This window comes from Cheilinus undulatus, linkage group 2 (assembly GCF_018320785.1).
Source record: "Cheilinus undulatus linkage group 2, ASM1832078v1, whole genome shotgun sequence".
NCBI classification, from domain to species: Eukaryota; Metazoa; Chordata; class Actinopteri; order Labriformes; family Labridae; genus Cheilinus; species Cheilinus undulatus.
The window spans coordinates 30178223-30195988 of record NC_054866.1 but is presented as its reverse complement, the minus strand read 5'-3'; the positions used below and the strand labels follow the sequence as shown (position 1 = coordinate 30195988).

Genomic DNA, 17766 nt, shown 5'->3' with positions numbered 1-17766 from the left:
ACCCTTTTATCAGCTCACATAGTTAACAATCTTACAAGCAGCTCAACTCAGCCCTGCTACAACTCTACAGCTCAAAAGAGCAACATATAAAATGACGGATATTAAAAACTCCTTTAAAACAGCTTTTAAATGTCGTTGTCATTGTGTTATTTCTTTTCACTTAGGGTATAAATTTGAGGTATTTATCATTTAATAATTTAGTGCAAAGCACCTTTCATACTGACTGAAGACTGACAGATTGAACAACTGTGGTATGGTCAAGTGTGTTATGGCAGTCATGGAGCAAAGAGACCGACACAGAGCTACGAGTCTTGACTCTCCCTATTATTGTACAACCATCCCCTACTGACCAATTTAGTAGATAACAATATCATGGTGCAGAAATGTTTAACATGAAAACAACAATAATATATCAGAAACATGAGCAAAGCAATCCCAGCAGTGATCACGGTACAATACGTAACATCTAAACACGTCCAAACACATATAAATGCATCTAAATCACATCTAAACACTCATGTGTTTTAACAGAATTAGCCAATTCTCCATAGCAACCTCTGCCATCACTGATCAGTGTGCGAAAGAGAAGTGAAAGGGTGTGACCTGCAGTGTTTCAGTGCTTTGAGTAGATGACTACAAAAGAACTAAACAAGCTCAAGTCCATTCATTGTTAAATAAGTCCCAACACTCCAAGTTAAAATTACATGTCGGGAGTTAAGACCAACTCTGAAATGTTTCAAGCGAATTATTAAAAGCTGACAGTATTGTAAATATCCACAGAAATGTTTGTATCTTCTAATATGAAGCTGGTACTGTGCATCCCTACTGCAAAGGCTCACAACATCAATAACTTTTGAGGCTAAGGCTTACCCTCATACACATGTATAAAAAGCTGTTTGATTGGTTAAATTTGGCTCTTCTGTTAAAAGTCAGCATGATGTTTAAGTGTAAATGTATGAATGTGGTAACAAAAAAATCTTCTACAAACATTGTAAAGCACATATTTCTTTATTTTTGAGTGTTATTACATGGCCTGGTAAACCTTTTTGATGCAGCAAAGCTTGAAAATATCTATGGTATCAATAATAATTCCAGCCTTTTTCATAACCAGCTAAAAATCCTCACAGGAGCTTTAAAATATTTTTGGAAGCAGATAATAGCCCATTTAAATGACTGGCCTCTATCATGGAAAAAGAACAGAAAAGATTCCAGGCTTCCCAGTGTTTTGCGTCTTCCAAAAACATCCATTATAGTTTTTAGGGAATAACAAAACTCAAAGGAAAAAGTTGGGACACCTTTATTTATTTCAAACTGAAGTCATATTAATATGATGAATGGTATAAGACTGACTGCAATAGTAAAAAAATGGGTTAAAGTGAACTCACTTGGCAGTTTCAGATGTGTCCTAAACCTTAACTTGAGAAACATGGGACCTCAATGACATCATCAGTCCATCTACTGTAACATTAATCCTAATTGAGCCCCTGTATCCATTATTATCTGTCAATAAACAGTCTCAATATATACACACACTCCCACACACACAGACGCCCACCTCAAATAACTCTTTTTATGCTGGAGTGGAAATGCTCAATATTCATCTCATTATGTTTTTAAAGTCTTCATCTGTTTCCATTTCCTCCTCATCTTTTCCTCCTCCTCCTTGCCTCCCTCCCATCCTTCCAACAAACAAACACAGAGATATATCCCAGACCCAAAAGAGGACAGGGGAAAACAGAGCCCCTAGAAAATGCAATATTTCTGTTTTTAATATCGAGGTCTATAAGATCAGGGCAGAGATGGGTTCCATGGCAATATGTTTATTTATATATTTTATAAGAAGAGGGGGGAAAAATCTGCCTATCAGTGTTTGAATTTGGGGGCCTGGGCCACTGCATCCGAGCTCATCTTATATGAAAAATAATGTTGTGTATGGCTATACTTTTATATATAATGGCAATATGGGATCAGGCCTCTTTTACAATGTGCCATACTTCAGGCTAGGGCTAACAGCATTTTATGGCCCGCCAGCAGTTCATCTTCATGTCTCAGGCAGGCAGGAGCACTGCATAATAATGTCGTTTCCTGCCCCCAAATGCTATTTCACAGGCCGGGGCTCATTTCTCAAACTTCACCACTTTTACAATTTCCCAAACTTTTATTCCCATCATTATTACCAACAAGATTTCATTACGTATTTAGAATGTAAACAAGTCTGAATAATGACACCCCCCCACCTCACACCCCACCCCGTCTTGCTGGAATCGTTCCTGCTGATGGCTCTGCTGCTATCTCACACACAAAAACATGCACATGCACACTAACGCACTAAACCTCCCTGCATGCGAGACGTATGCATGCACACATTCATGTTAACTGGCCCGGCCAACATACACCTCAAAAGGCAGTAATTTACCACATGCGCATGTGTCTATGTGTTTGCATGTATTCCTGATAAAGGGGGAGGCAGTGAGGGTGAGGGGGGTGGGGGTGAGTTTTATACTCAACTCACATAAATCATGTAGAAGAAAAATGAGCAAATGTGCAGGCTTACTCATCTTCTCCCCATCCGGAGAAAATGAAATTCACTGGAATACCTATCAAAACTGCAATCATCCAGAGATAATATCTTCTTTGGTCTATCTGCACTTTCCGATTTAATTTCCTCCATGCCCTTGACATCCAGCGATACCATTAAGATGAAGCACATACAGTAAGGGAGTAGTTCTCCCGATTTGATATATGAGATCTTGCTGCTTAATGTAATACCATCATTTGGAAATTAATGCAATCTTTCTTTTTGTTTGGGGAGGGGTGTTTTTTTTTCTTTTTTGGGAGCACTCACTGAGTGAACTGTTGTGAGGCAAATGGACAGCAAGAAAGCACTGTGGGACACATGAAAAAAACGACAAGTGATATGCAAGAAATGAGAGAGACACAGAGATGGGGGATACTTGGTGTTTTGAGGTGCCCCCTCCTCTTCTTCCTCCTCCCTCGCCAGAATGACATGCAATTACGTCTGGGCCTTCCCCAAGTCAGAGGTCACTCAAATTACTCCATCATTTAGCTGCGCCGTTGAGATGAGAGAGAGAAAGAGACCACCCCCTCCTCCCCAGCCTCCACCCGTGCTTCCACATCTTCCCCCTCACCGACACATCAAATATCATGAAATCATTAGTGTAATAAGCATGGAAATCTGTTTGCAGATTATCAACATCCCCCTCCCCTCACTCCCTCGCCTTTATCTCCCCAGAATCTCTCTCTCGCTCTCTGAGCTGTTTGCACCTCTTTATCCTGTACAATCATACTAGAGAGACTGACAGAGACAAAGAAAAACAAAAATGAGAAAGAGATACAGTGAGAGATTAAGAGAAGGTTCTGAATGAGACTATTAAAGTCTGACAACAGGGACAGAAGAAAGAAAAGAAAAGAGAAAGATTAAATATTCTCCTGACCTCTGGACTCTCTTCAGTGTCTACTTTCAGGTTTGAGGTCAACTGATGTAAGGTTAGCCACATTCTTGGTGCCCTGACTACAGCTGCTGCTGTTGATCTGTCAGTAGGCCAACAAGGCGATTTGCCTCAGTAAACTTTTCAACTCACCGGGGGACAATGAAATGACACCAGATATCCCTGAAGTGAGTCTAGCCTTCCACTGCAACAATTTGTTCTCTACACTTCCTTTTTTAGCATAAAATAAACATATTTATTACATTTTTGTCTGAAAAAGTTGGTTATTTATAGATCATTACTTTTAAATACACTCACCAACCACTTCCAACAGACACATCATTCTCCAAAATGTTTATTACTGAGATTATAGTGAGTGTTGCTGTGGTTGTAAGAGGTGTTCCTAATATTCTGACCCTCTGGTGCATGTGAGTGAGGTTGGCAAAATATCTCAGACTCCTAAATATGATGCTCCTCACACCAACAGCCACTACCACCTCAATAAGAAGCATTCGGAAGAATTATCAGCTTTCTGTCAGACAACAACATTTTAAAAGTAATGTTTAGTCTGATGAAGTGGCCAGGGAGTGTACAAGCTGTAAACATAAAAAAACTACTTAATGCCTTTTTGCTGCCAAAGCATATTTATGTCTTACTGTTCGTTGTTTTAGGTTGCTTTTTTTTTTTTTTTTTTTTTAACCGATGGCCAAAGAAGGTGGACGTAGTAAGGTGTGGAACTACCTCACATCTCTAGTATTATTTTATGCAGCTTACTGCGTTTTCCCACCATATTTCATTAACGATAGTTCTTTTTTGACAGTAAAAGTGTTTGAAAATAGTAAAATCTTCTGCCTTCAATTTATATTTTTGTAACTATATTCAAGGGATTTGAACCATTTATTTGTCCCTTTGTTTTTGCCATTACTTGAGAGATAGGACAGTGGATGGAGCTGGAAACAGGGATGAGAGAGTAGGGAATGACATGCAGTGACAAAGCCACGAGCTAGACTTGATCCCAGGCCACCCACGCACATGGCGCATGACCGAACTACTCCTATGAAATGTATGTAGTTAATTTGGCCTTTGGTTCTTTCCAATATAATCCTTAAAATGGTATAGAAAAGTATTAAAGAATCAAACAGGGACAACTATTTCTTTATGTAGAATTTAGAGCAAGAGTGCCTTGATGTTTGCCCGATTTACTGCATGAAACTGGCTAAACTACCGGTCTTTTTGAACCTCCAACATCGCATTTATTTAAGAATTTATATTCAGTATATTTCTATACTACTTTAACAAGAATTTCTACAACAAATCAATGCAAATTTTCCATGACCACTCAGATTTGTCATTTCTGTTAATGGTAACCTAAATTTAACCTGCAACCCTGAGCTGATCGCCAAACACCTTCTCTCTTCTAATCCCTGTTTGAATGATGTATTTCTCCCTCTTTCCTCTCTTTCTTCCCTCCCTCCCCAGGCAGTGTGAGCATGCTGGAGCGATGGCTCCAGCTGCTGATTGAGCCAGAAGTCCTGATGATGCTGATTCGTCGTGTATTGATTGAGCTGCTGGCTTTCTTCTCGCTCGCTCTAAGAAGCTGTGCATGTGGACTGATTAGCTGCTGTAGGCCACCGCTTCTCACCATCAGTCTGTTTCTCCCAGAGCAAAGAATCCTCCAACTCTAACTTGCATGTGTGTGTTCATGTGTGTGCGCTTTGACAGGGATATGCCTGTGTGTTTGTGTGTACAAAAGCAGAAACTAATGCTGAGCACTGGGAGCAATTAACTTCAGTCTTTTTTTCTGCTTTGCTACTGATATGCCTTCAGTCAATCTGCTGAAATGCAAAAACAAAACAGGAACAATAAAACAAACCTCAAACCACATAAATCTTAATTGCCCACCTAATTACTGCAGCAGTCATTCACTCAGACTGTTAACTTAACAGCAGGAGGTAACGTTAGTATTCATCATGAAAAATCAAGCGTGAGATTTATTTGAACAGAAGCTTGATTGTCACATCAGTGTGGAAAATTTTTCTTGTTATGAGCAAACAATAAAACAGCAACGAACAACTATTGCAAATCATTTAAATTAAAAATAAGAATCAGTGTCCTCTGTAAATATTAAAAGGCTCAAGGTAAAGAGAGGATGACTTTGAGACATGATGATATGTATCAACATGGTTGAAGCACTAATCTTCAGAACGGCACATCAACACAGTCATAAATGCCTGCTTAGAAATCCACAGGGAGATGTGTGTGAGGTATAGAGGGGAGAGGGACACTTGGAACAGCATGGCAACTCTACCTCAGAGGGAGACGGGCTTCTTTATTTACCACTCTCTGTCCCGAATCGTAATCAGAGTCTTGCACTCCCCAGGCAGCTGACTGCAGGGGTGCAATCTTTCTTATAAGCATAAACACACCCATAAATTCAAAATATGCAATGCACTGGTGAGTGTACCAGTGTGTGTTTGTGTTAATGTGGGAGTTTAACTCCTAAGCTACCCTGAGCAAAAATGTAAACATGATATAGGCTTTACCTACAGGTGTACTTAATGCAAAAACAATACAGAACTCACATGCTAACTGGCTGCAGTAGCCCTGCTAGGAAAGCTAACATGTACACAAATACACTCATATTTGCAGTATCATGTATAGAAAGGACATTATTGTGTAGAAGTTTATCTGGGATAGGACCTCCCATGCTTTGCCTTTATAGACCCCCATATAGCATTATCCTCTGGCATGACCCTTTTGAAAAGTCTCTTATATCCCTTGCACATAACAATAATATCAAAAACAACATGGAACACATGGTTCCTTTATTACATCAATAATAACCCTGCTGTATATTTATTTCAGTTGTCTTTTCAGTAAAAAAACACTCATAATTTCTGTCATAAAAATCAACAGTAATGATAATAGTTAAATATTTTTGTAGAGGTTTTCCCCCACATTCTTCATTCATTACATGCAGTTATAGGAATGCTAGATTATTATCTGCCGGTATTTGAAGCCGATCTATTATCTGTAAATTCTGACAGAATGTATGGGACAGTTTGTAGAGTTTAAAACAGGACCAACACACCTACCTCACCTGAGTTTGTTTCTTTGTTCATCCTCATTCCTTAAACATTAAAGTGAGTTTGAAGGAGAGAAATCTAAGGTTTGCATTACAGCTTGGTTAACTTTTTTTTTTTTACACCTGAGTAAATTGTGTTATTTCTAGCACTTTGTTGGCATTGTCTCAGTGAGGCAGCCTGCTGTTAAAGCTGTTGTTTAATTGGGAGAATTTAATGTTAAAGTATGAGAAAAATAAAAAAGGGTCACTTTTTTTATTTAATCCTCCACTGAGCTCACTGTCTGTCAGCATGTTAGAGCTCTGTTTGTAGCTCTGAAAGAAAGAAAATTACTTTCATTTTTCATCATGGTTTGTCTACATTTTAAAAAAGAACTCATTTATCATTTATTGAGGAATCGAATGTTGATGTCTAGTTCTTCTGTCTGTTTCTAAAACAGACTGTCACAATAAGGGGAGCAGGGTAATTTTAGAAAAGAGGCTTGTAGTGTGTCTCAAATCGCATGCTGTTGGTACATGGTATTATTGTACACTAAAACACAGCCCACAGCACTTGAAATCTCTGTAAGGTGAAATCAAAAATTCAAGTCTTAACATACACATAAACAACACTAAGATCTACGTGTGACTGAATTTGGATTTAGACTGCTAGAAAGTTTTTCCTCTCTTTCCTGGCTGGGTTTTGTTTGGACAGGGCAAATATAGAAGCTGATCACCAGCTGCTATGGGGAATGACCCTGCGCCCCTAACACTACAATCCTGTAAAATCACAGAGCAGTTCTTATCAGTACAGTCTGTTGTTAGCTGATGTCACTGCCTTCATTGAAAGTTAACAGTCATTTGAATTTTTTTTTTTTTTTTTGTTCCTTATGAGGTTAATTTGCCAAACCTATCAGCTACAGAGGCCTATGGATCATTTAAAGCATCATAACAGAGAGACTGGAGCTAGAAAATGGCACAGAGCAAGCCAACACAGTTCAACAAAAGGTCAAGGGGCAGGCTAAATGTGTGAGTGCTGGTCTATTTTTCACTTGAACCAGATGCAGCAGGAACAAAAATCTTACCTTCTGAAGGTGTGTTTTAATCCATATTACACTTGTCTTTAGTCCTGGATCATTTAACAACAGACTGTGACTGTCTCTCTACAAAGAGAAACAGTTTAATCCTTCCTGTCTGTTAGCAACATGACGTTAAACTTTAGGAAAATCACCACTGAAAGTTTTATTTCTGCCAAGTCTATCAAAATAAAAGCCTCCAGTGTTAATCATTATTCACACCCTTTTGCTCCATTTACTCCACATTCACACACTGATGGCAGATGCTGCTATAGAGAATTGGCATCTGTATTACCTATAGGGGTAAAAAGGTATGTGTATTCATACCGTACTGATTCAGTACGGTATGAATACACATACCGAACGGATACACGTGGAACGAAGCTCACATACAGAAAACCAGAGAACAACTCACTGTCACACTGTCCTGGCAACCGCACAACCACAGCAAATGTCAGCAACAGCCTGAATATTCCCAGATAAAAGTGTCCTGTTTAGGGACACTTTGTTTTTCCAGTAAAATACAACAGTGGACAAAGACAACAACAACAGTGCTGACATTATTCAGCAGCTGTCGCTGACAGCAACTCGTCCAGTGGACCAATCAAAGCATTTGAAAAGCACCACTCAAACAAGAACGCCACTGTAACGAGGAGGAACAACAAAAAGTCTCACCAGCCAGTTATGAATTTCCTATTATTTAAGATCATTTTTATTATGACACTGGTGCTCTGGCTCTGTGAATCAAATCAATTCTAACCTTCAACTGTCACCCTCCGAGCAGGGGGAGAGGAGACTCCATCATGTCTGCAGCAGCGTCATAGGTAAAGTTACCCTCAGATTTCACACGGCTCTACCCTCTTTATCTGCCAAGATGGGCTGTGAAAAGTTCTCCCAAACTTTGTAGTGGGTCCCATTGGTTAAAAAGTAATCCAGTGCTGAAGTCTGTGTTGAAATCAGCAGAATAGATGCTAATTAGCATACTTAACAAGCTAACACACAGTTGTATGATGATACGTTCAACTTGGCTGGGAAATTTTAGTGTTTAAAGAATGGGTATAAATATGTCAATATATATTAATTAAAATAACCTAGTAATTCAAAAATGTATCTATTTATTAATATTTTTAATCATTGAAGAACTTTTGGAAGGAGGTTGCTGCATTATTAATAATTAAAATGTAATTCATTCAGCCCAATTTATTTTAATATAATTAAAATTAGAAAAATTAAAAATTAAATTCTATTTATTTATTTTATTTGTTTTTATTTTATTTATTACCGAACTGAACTGAAATTTTTTTTGTACGGTTACACCTCTAATTAGCTAATCCCATTCCTTCGTATCCATACCCATTTACACGCAGCCATGTGTAAGCAGCGGATGCACACTGGGGTTAAGTGTCTTGCCCAAGGACACATTGGCATGTGACTACAGGAGCCTTCCGACCGCGGGACAACCAATTCTACTTACTGAGGTGCCCGGTATGAAAGCCCAAAAAATTATCCTCAAAATATATGAATCTTAAAAGAATGTTATGAGTTGAATTTTATTTGTTGCAAACCCCATGGGGAGTTAAGAACCCCTGATACAGCATAAATCTCAGAATTACTGTATCATATATTAATATATGTAGTTTATACATATATATATATATATATATATATATATATATACATACATATATATATATATATATATATATACACACACACATAAAGGTGACTTACGTAAGTATAAAAAACTGTGTATCAAAGTTGATCTAGGTTTTGGTTTTTAGTGTGTACACTGTAGATGTAACTGCCTGCACATTATATTGCAATATCACTTCTATCTTATGAAACTACTTCACATTCCTCCACTTGCCTTTAAGAGGTTCACTCATCTGAACATGAGACACAAACTGACTAATGTCTGCCAAGATACAACTGCCAATACACATATTGATTCATGCTGTTTATGCATGTAATCCTCTCTTGAATAATTCACACCACCTCTTATGGAGGACAACATCAATCACACCTCCAGACCCACACAGAGACATCTGCAAACCCAAACTGGACAATTACTGTAATATGCACTATATTTACTGGGCTTCAGGTTATTAAGTGTCTGAATTATTGGAGAGAAATCCATGCACTTAAACGAGGCTGTAGTGCTGTATAATCATGTGCTGAAAAGTAATCATCCTACCACGCATGTGTTGCACATGTAAAAAGGGCTCAATTAATTTGACTACAAAGTTTATTATAATAATGGACGTCAAAATGTTGGATATATAACTGGTTTTCTAAACCACATGTTTTTAAATGTTAAAATATACATTGTTTTGATAATCAATAGTAAAAAAAAAAGAAAAAAAAAGAAAAAAGGCTAAAAAAAACTACATCTATGCCATAAGAAAGGTGTTTTGGAGAGGGCCAGTTAGTTATAGAGACATGCTGGAAATGTTTGTATACTAAAACAAGGTCAAGGTGTATAACTGTGTGCACAACAATCCTCGCATTTTTTGATAGCTGATCACAAGAAAAAACCAAAACTAGGGGGGCATGGACTTTCTTTTGTTGCTCTGGTATAAAAGGTATTAATACTGTTCAAAGTTAAAAATTATGTTATCATGATAACCTTAATTATAACTTTAATTGCAGCACATATAAATACATACTGAATGTGCTTTCTGTAAAATACATTTTGGGTGCATTTCATTCCATTTAAAGGTAAATTGTGAATGAATCAGAGACAAATTAACTCATAAGCCTACTCCCAATTTTAAAAAAACAGTCCTTAACCAAATGAAGGACCAGCTCGGCAGCTAAGCTGGACAACGCTGAAATCTGAGGTCAACCTTATCTCCTCTGCCCTTGCTCAAGAGTTACTATGAACTGTTTGAAATTTCAGGGTCACTCATTTGTGTGGCATATTCAGGGTCATTTGCGTAGCGCGTGGCGGGGCGGGGGGTCATTTGCGTAGGGTGCCAGGAGCTGCGCTTTAGTATGCAGCGAGGCAAGGGAGGGAGGGCATGTGACATCCACAGAGAGCCGGGACCCTCGCTGACCCCTGTCTATAATTCATCCCCTGGAATATAGGGCACATCAAACCTTGGTTCCTTCCCACCCAAAAAGAGGAGAGAGAACCTTTTCACTTTGTTGCACGGCACTCTGACCCCATATTAAAGCTAGTAGCGATAGAAAACGCTGGAAACGTCGGCTACTAAATTTTTCAAGGCCGTCCCAGGAGAGTGTTTCCAGCAGGCCCTCCATTCATAGATGGGAGAAGATGGAGGAAAGGCCTCATGCTGCCAGGAGAGAGGAGGGAGGGTGGGTGTGGATGTCTGAGAGGTAAAAAAAAAAAAATCCACCTTTTGTGCATATGTGTGCAAACAGGTATGCAGACATGAAAATCTTGCAAATTAAAAAAAAAAAAAAAAAGTGAAAGATTGAACAATCCATGTGTGCGTATGGGCAGAATCAGGAATAAATGAAACACTAATATGAAAGCTAGACTGGACCCTAGGGAACATGCTTCCTTCCCTCTAACCCTGTTTTTTTTCTGTCTCTCCCTCCCTGCCTGTGAGCTGCAGGTATTCAGCTCCAATTCCAGGGGTTTTATTAGAAATGCAGATATCAAAGTGTCTGTGTGTGTTTTTGTATTTGTGTGTATGGGGGATTAAAGAGGGGCTGTCAAAAGGAACTTACCAGATGTTCTAATCCTCCTTTGATGCTCCCGGCATCCCTGCAACACAACAACACATTTCCCTCGCTGTAAATAACATGTACACACCAAACATCATTGAATTAGAAATTACTTAAAACAGTAAAGAAATTCATATTGTTTAGTTTAGTACATACAGGGTGATTATAAAGATGAACTAGTTAATGAATCACTGAAAAATACTACATTAAGAAAGAAATAAAGATATCAGAAAATAATCCAGGATTATTCTAATTGAAACCTTTTACTGTGTGTTTGTGTCAATAACACGCAGAGGTTAACTAATATTGTCACCTCACTGATGGAAGCCGTAATAATAATAATTTCAAGGGAAAGAGAAATAACTCTGAGCTTATTATCTGTGAATTAATAAAAAATGTGTGTGTGATTATCAGGGTGGTGGGGACAGAACAGCGAGTGAGAAGGAAAAGAGGAGGATGGGGGGGGTTTAAAAAGAGCAAATTGGCAGTAAATAATAGATGTAATTTTGGCACGTTTTGAATTCGCAGCAATAGAAATCAACAGATCAAGAGAAAACAAACAGCCCCCATCCCCGAACCCCGCAACCCCCCCCCAGTCCAACTCTGGCCCCCATTACTGACAACTCCACCCTGGCTGTTGTGTTATACTGTGTGTGTGTTTGTTGTAAAACCGTGTGTGTGCATGCGTGCTGAGAGGGAGAGAGGCTTATCGACAGGCTTCAGTTGCTAATGTAGCCAGCAGCATCACAGTGTAAATCTACACCATCTCTAAAATTACATACTGTCTAATACATCCCAGCCTGTAGCCCACTCTAGCTCCATCCATCCATCCATCCATCCATCCATCCATCCATGATGTGACCACAGCCCTGGTCAAACAGGAGCCTAACAGAACCAGCATGATGCCAAACTTAAATGCACCTATAGATCATATCCATAATGCTAATAAGGACTTTCACTCTCTGGTAAACAACTAGCTGATAAAAAAGGTCTAACATCATATGAAATGCTACATTTTTTCCATTTATAGCAGGCCTGTCAGCATTCATTCAATAACTAATGTCCATAATAACAGCATTATTTTTCTTTTTAATCACATGCTTTCTTGACCCTTTCAGCACACTCTGCAGTATCCGTTTTTGATGTTTGATAATTTATTATTATTTTTCATTTGATATTTTATCCATTAACAAAATGCTTCCAGTCTAAAAAACTGATTACAGGGTTGCTGGAAGTAATTTATGTTGAAGCATTGCTTTTAAAACTCCTCAGGTAAACTGAGTTGTGTCGGGACAGAGTATGATCCTCTGTCTCCTTTTTCCTCTCGCTCTCTCTCTCTCTCTCTCTCTGTAATAGCTCCTATGCACTTTTTTCCTATCATTAAAAGGAAATACAAAACAATAATCTGAAACTCTTACCATATAGTATCTAAAAATGTGAAACAATGCTCTGTGTGCTTTGAACAAATAAAAATGGGCCTTAATGATTATCTGTTTTTACACTGCACAACATGGTGAGCTCTGTCCTACCACAAGCTCACTTTACAGGAAGCTTGTTAAAAGTTACAGACTGCATTAAAGCCTAAAATAACCAAAAAACACTGGTTGACTTCATCCACATTTCACATAAAAAGGGTTTAACATGCAGGTTTGAAATATACATGTTTTAAAAATAAAACTGTCGGAGGTTTAGTTGTGCTTGACTTTGCTGCTACAATGCAGCACCTGTGGTAATTAACTGTCTAAACTTCATAATTTTTAATCACTTATCTACAGACAGAACAAAGAATTTAAGTGTTTTTAAACTCACATTCAGCCCTGCGACTGACTGGCGACCAGTCCAGGGTATACCCCGGCTCTCACCCAATGATAGCTGGGATAGGCTCCAGCCCCCCCGCAACCCCGAACGGGATAAGTGGTATAGAAAATGGATTGATGGAAACTCACATTGGTGTGGATCACGCTGCAGCCAGCAGTTCACGTTTAACATTTTGACTTTAGAGAGGACCCAGCATGGTGCCAGCGCTGTGCTAGGCCATGGCATGCCGCATGCAGATTCATATGTGCCAGTATATGTGCGCATTTATCGTTTGCTAAATTTGGCAGAAATCATTAACAGGAATCACGTTTGAAGCGTCCTCACATACAGGCAGTGGAGCTGCTGGTGGATATGGACACATATTCTTAAGGCACCTATTAAACACATGAACTTGTTACAAAGCTCCGTCTTTAAGACGACATTTAAAGCAAAACCATGGCTATTTTTGTGCAGTATTACCCTATTACCGCCCATTCCTAACTGCTTGTTAATGTCTTATTTCACTTAAAAATCTCAGAAAGCTCAAATGGCAAGTCAGAACTAATTTCCTTTTAAATCCATATCAAGTTCCTTTTTTCTGTGGTAAAGTTCATGTCATAATCCTCGATCTAGCTTAAGTTCCTTTATTCATTTTCAAAATAAAAGCAGAACTGTATCCAAAAAGGAAGTCAACTACCCTTAGTTTAAGACAGTACACAAATGAAATAAAAAAGTTAAATAGTATATTAAAAAATAAAATAAAAAATAGAAGAGCTATTGCATTTAAGAACAGAAACCATGAGACTAATTATAATTAAAAATGTTGCCTGAATTGTTTACAGATATACAGTTTGGGCCAACCAATCTGACATTCCCTGCCATTGTTGCTTTGTTTGTTCTGGTCTTTATCTATCTCACTCTTTCTGCCACTCTCTCTATCCTACTCTCCAAGCCCAACATGAGTCTGGTTCTGCTTAAGGTTTCTGTTTGTTAAAAAAAGCTTTTCTTTACCACTGCTACTTTGCTAAATGTTTCCAAGGGCTTTGCCTAAAGGACATTATTGTTGAATACTCTGCATATCATAAGTAATATCCAGACCCACTGTGTTTGTAAAGGTCATTGGTTAAATGTTCACTAAACCACAGTAGATGGATCAAACTGTAACTTGCAGAACTGCCAGTTTGTAATAATTATAATTAATAAGAGAGACCTGGAAACCTGCATCCTGGACATTTTGTTGATTTTTCCGTTCAACTACACCGGTACTGAACCATGACCTCAAAGGCCTTCCAAAGATCCAAAAAGTGTTTTTAAAGGGTTTTAACTTTTACTTTTCTTAATTCAAAGAACTTTAATCAAAAAAACTTGTAGTGTTTCTAATTTGTTCATGTATTTACTTCTGAGAGAAACTTCAAACTTGTTTTTTTAACTTTAATTTACACAATTACATCACTTAATTTGCTTAAAGTAAGCAGAATTTTTATGCAGAAAAGGTTTAAAGCACAAACCTTTTATAATAATACTCAAGTTAGCTACTCTTATTCATCAAGACCTCCATCCTACTCCACTACCATATTCTGATCCATCCATTAGAACAAATGCTGAAAAGTCTGTCCACTACAAAAGCAGTTGCATCATCAATATTTCTGAGTTTTGATAAAAAGGAAAAGCTCAAACAAATATAGAGTAAAGGAGAAAAGGGATGTTTTCTTGTTTATTCTCTGCTCTGTCAGTGAGCCACATGCAGACAACTCAACCACTTAAGGCAAACTTCATCTAGCTGTAATTACATTACATTCTGACAAACACCCCGCCACATTCATTATACATGACGGGCACTCGGCAACCAGACAGCAAGACATTTGTTACCGTGGTGACAGTGTGTGTAATCCGCTAATGAAGCGCAATTAGTGAGAAACAATCTAACACAGGGGAGACGCAGCACTCGATCCCTCCTCCTCCACTCAATTTCTCCCTCGTTTTTCCCCCCTTTACTTCCCTTGTACACGTTTTTATGACCGCATCTTTTTTTACTCTTTTATTTTTGAGATCCAACCTTCATAAAGCTCTTCAGCTGCTTTTAATCTTGCGCTCTGTCATCTGTTGTCTTGACTCTATCAAGGGCAAGCTGTCCGGCAGCACTGTCCGCACCAGGGCCAGAGGGATCACTCTATCCATTAGAGGCACACAGCTGACACACACACACACAAACACACACTTTACATCCTCATCTCTCTTTTCAAAACATCATATAATCTGCTGAGGTCTTCAGGGACAGAGCTTTCTTTTTCTCCTTATCTTCCTCTCTCTCTCCCTCCCTCCACTCTCTGTGCCTTCAACGCATCGATTTCTGAATTACGCCACAATATTAAATAATTAATATACTTGCCATGATTGATGTTTTGCATTAGGCCAATATTAGGTTATCAATCAAAATCCACTTGGTTTAATGTAATAATATTGAAAATGTGTCAGTGCCTGTTCATCCAATTTGTAGTGGAGGCAAGCCAGATAGTAATGGTGGTGTAGCACAAGGCCTCAGAGACACTGTGGCCTGCTTACTACAATCATAGGAGCACATTATGGACCTGGCACACAGCAGGGGAGGAGGGATAAGGGAGAGATGAAGTGAAGACAGCCACGGAGAGTAATTCTGGATATGCTATGACAAGTTATGAAGGCCGGAAAGACATGGATTGTACATTATTTTAGGTTTATCCTCGATCAATAAGCAAATTTCTTGAAAATTAAGAAATGGTATGAGTGCCATAATCAGTATAACTATTAACTGACTTATTTACAATTATTCAAGAGGGAATACAGTTATTTCTACTGTAGTTTGTCTGTGGTTATGGAAGTGGACGATATCCATATGGGAACATGACTAGTGTGATACAATGATCCAATTACTAATGCAATATTAGTAGCTTCAGGGCCTTCACTATTTTCAACTAACAAGATAACACATACAGTGCTTAACAAATTTATTAGACCACCTGTCATATTTGTCTCAAAAACCATCCAGCATCATGAAGTGCTTTAATGCGGACTCTTTCATTTTCAGTGAGCTCTCAACGTTTTACCATTTTGAACAGGAATGAGGAATTTCAAACTGAATTCACCTTTTTATACCCAAATTTGAGCTGGCTCACTGGGCTTCTCTGAGAAGTCAGAAATTAATCAAGCATAACATTCAACCACTAAAACTCAATTTTCTGTTCAGGAATGCAAGTAAATAACTATAATTTGACATATTAATCAAGAAATATTAATGGGCTTTACTATTTTTGCAGTTTTTTTGTAAATCAGTAAATTTGAAAATTCATGGATAACAATAATAATTATATTTTAGCATTAAAAATATCATTTGGGTTAAAGAGCTTCTACATATTGGTGTATTAACCATTGCAGAAACATAAAAAATTATTTTGGTAATTACCAATGCTGTTAATTTAGGGCAGCTGTGGCATAAACCTTAATTTGGGTGGTGGTCTAATAAATTTGTTAAGCACAGTATATGGCATGGTATTACACTGTATCATATCTTAGTGTACCGATTGTATCCTATCATAAGTATTATATTGTATCATTATGCATCACATTGTACCGCATATCGTATTGTATTAACCTTGCAAAACAGATGGATTCGCCCGTTTCTGTGTTTCTCATCGGTGAATCCATCTTGCAAAGCTCTTGTCTGAAGCATCTGGGCCTGGTTAGAAAGTGACAGGACCAATCAGCGATGAGGGCAGTACGTTCAGGCATGGTGGAGTCATGACGTAAGCAAGCAGCAACAAGAGGCCAGCGCGGTTATGGTGGAAGAGATTAGCGTAGATGCTGCTAAAGCGCCAGTTTTATCAGAATTTGACATTTCTTTGTTAAAATAAGAACAAAGAACAGAATTGAATTGTTTTCTCTTCAAAAACGACAAAAGTCGTGTACTGACATGTCTACATTCGCCATGGTTCTCATGGAGGTTACTCCTTCGGTAGGGGCGCAGCTCGGCAGCGGCTATGTCACGTGTTTTGTTGCTCCAATTTGCCTGTAAAGATGTGACTGACAGAACATTCATCCAATCACCCTCCAAGTTTATTTTCAAAGGCTTTGCCCTTTCCCAAACGCTGTGTATGAGTGGTTTTCCAGATGGATGTGTGAACATCCATCTGGCTTGCCAGGTTAGTATTGTATCATATCGTATCTAATAGTAAAGTATTTTATTGTATCACATCTTAGTCCATTGTAAAGGATCATTTTGTATCATAATGTATCGTATCATATCAAATCTCATTGTAAAGTATTGTACTGTATTGTAGTGTATCATATCATTATGAATCATATGGAATGGTAACATATCATATCTAGGCCTGTTAATATTAACGCGTTAATGCTCATGATTAATCTGGAAAGCTTAACGCATTAAAAAAGTAATAACGCAGTGTAATCATTTGACTATGTTTGACCACAACTTCCTCCTGATGAGGTCATCGCAATATTATCTCCTGACTGGTTCGTGGTTCATCTGTGCTGCTGGCAAAGCGGAACAGACCGCCCCCACAAGGCCTTTTAGCCATTTAGCCATTTAGCAAGACAGTTATTAAACACTTACCAAACAGATACGTCCTGCTCTATCCTTCACTGCTGCTGGTTTTCTTCCCCCCTCTCTCCAAACTATCAGGATCAGACTCCGGGT

At 38.4% G+C, this 17766-nt stretch overlaps 1 protein-coding gene across 1 annotated transcript in view; it reads right to left on the bottom strand.

The window, feature by feature from the left end:
- Nucleotides 1-17766, bottom strand: part of rsrc1 (arginine/serine-rich coiled-coil 1) — a 201786-nt gene that overhangs the window by 120522 nt on the left and 63498 nt on the right. The window contains exon 5 of the mRNA XM_041800236.1: nt 11283-11319. Within this exon, the coding sequence (XP_041656170.1) occupies nt 11283-11319 (37 nt within the window). The remainder of the gene's footprint in view (nt 1-11282; nt 11320-17766) is intronic.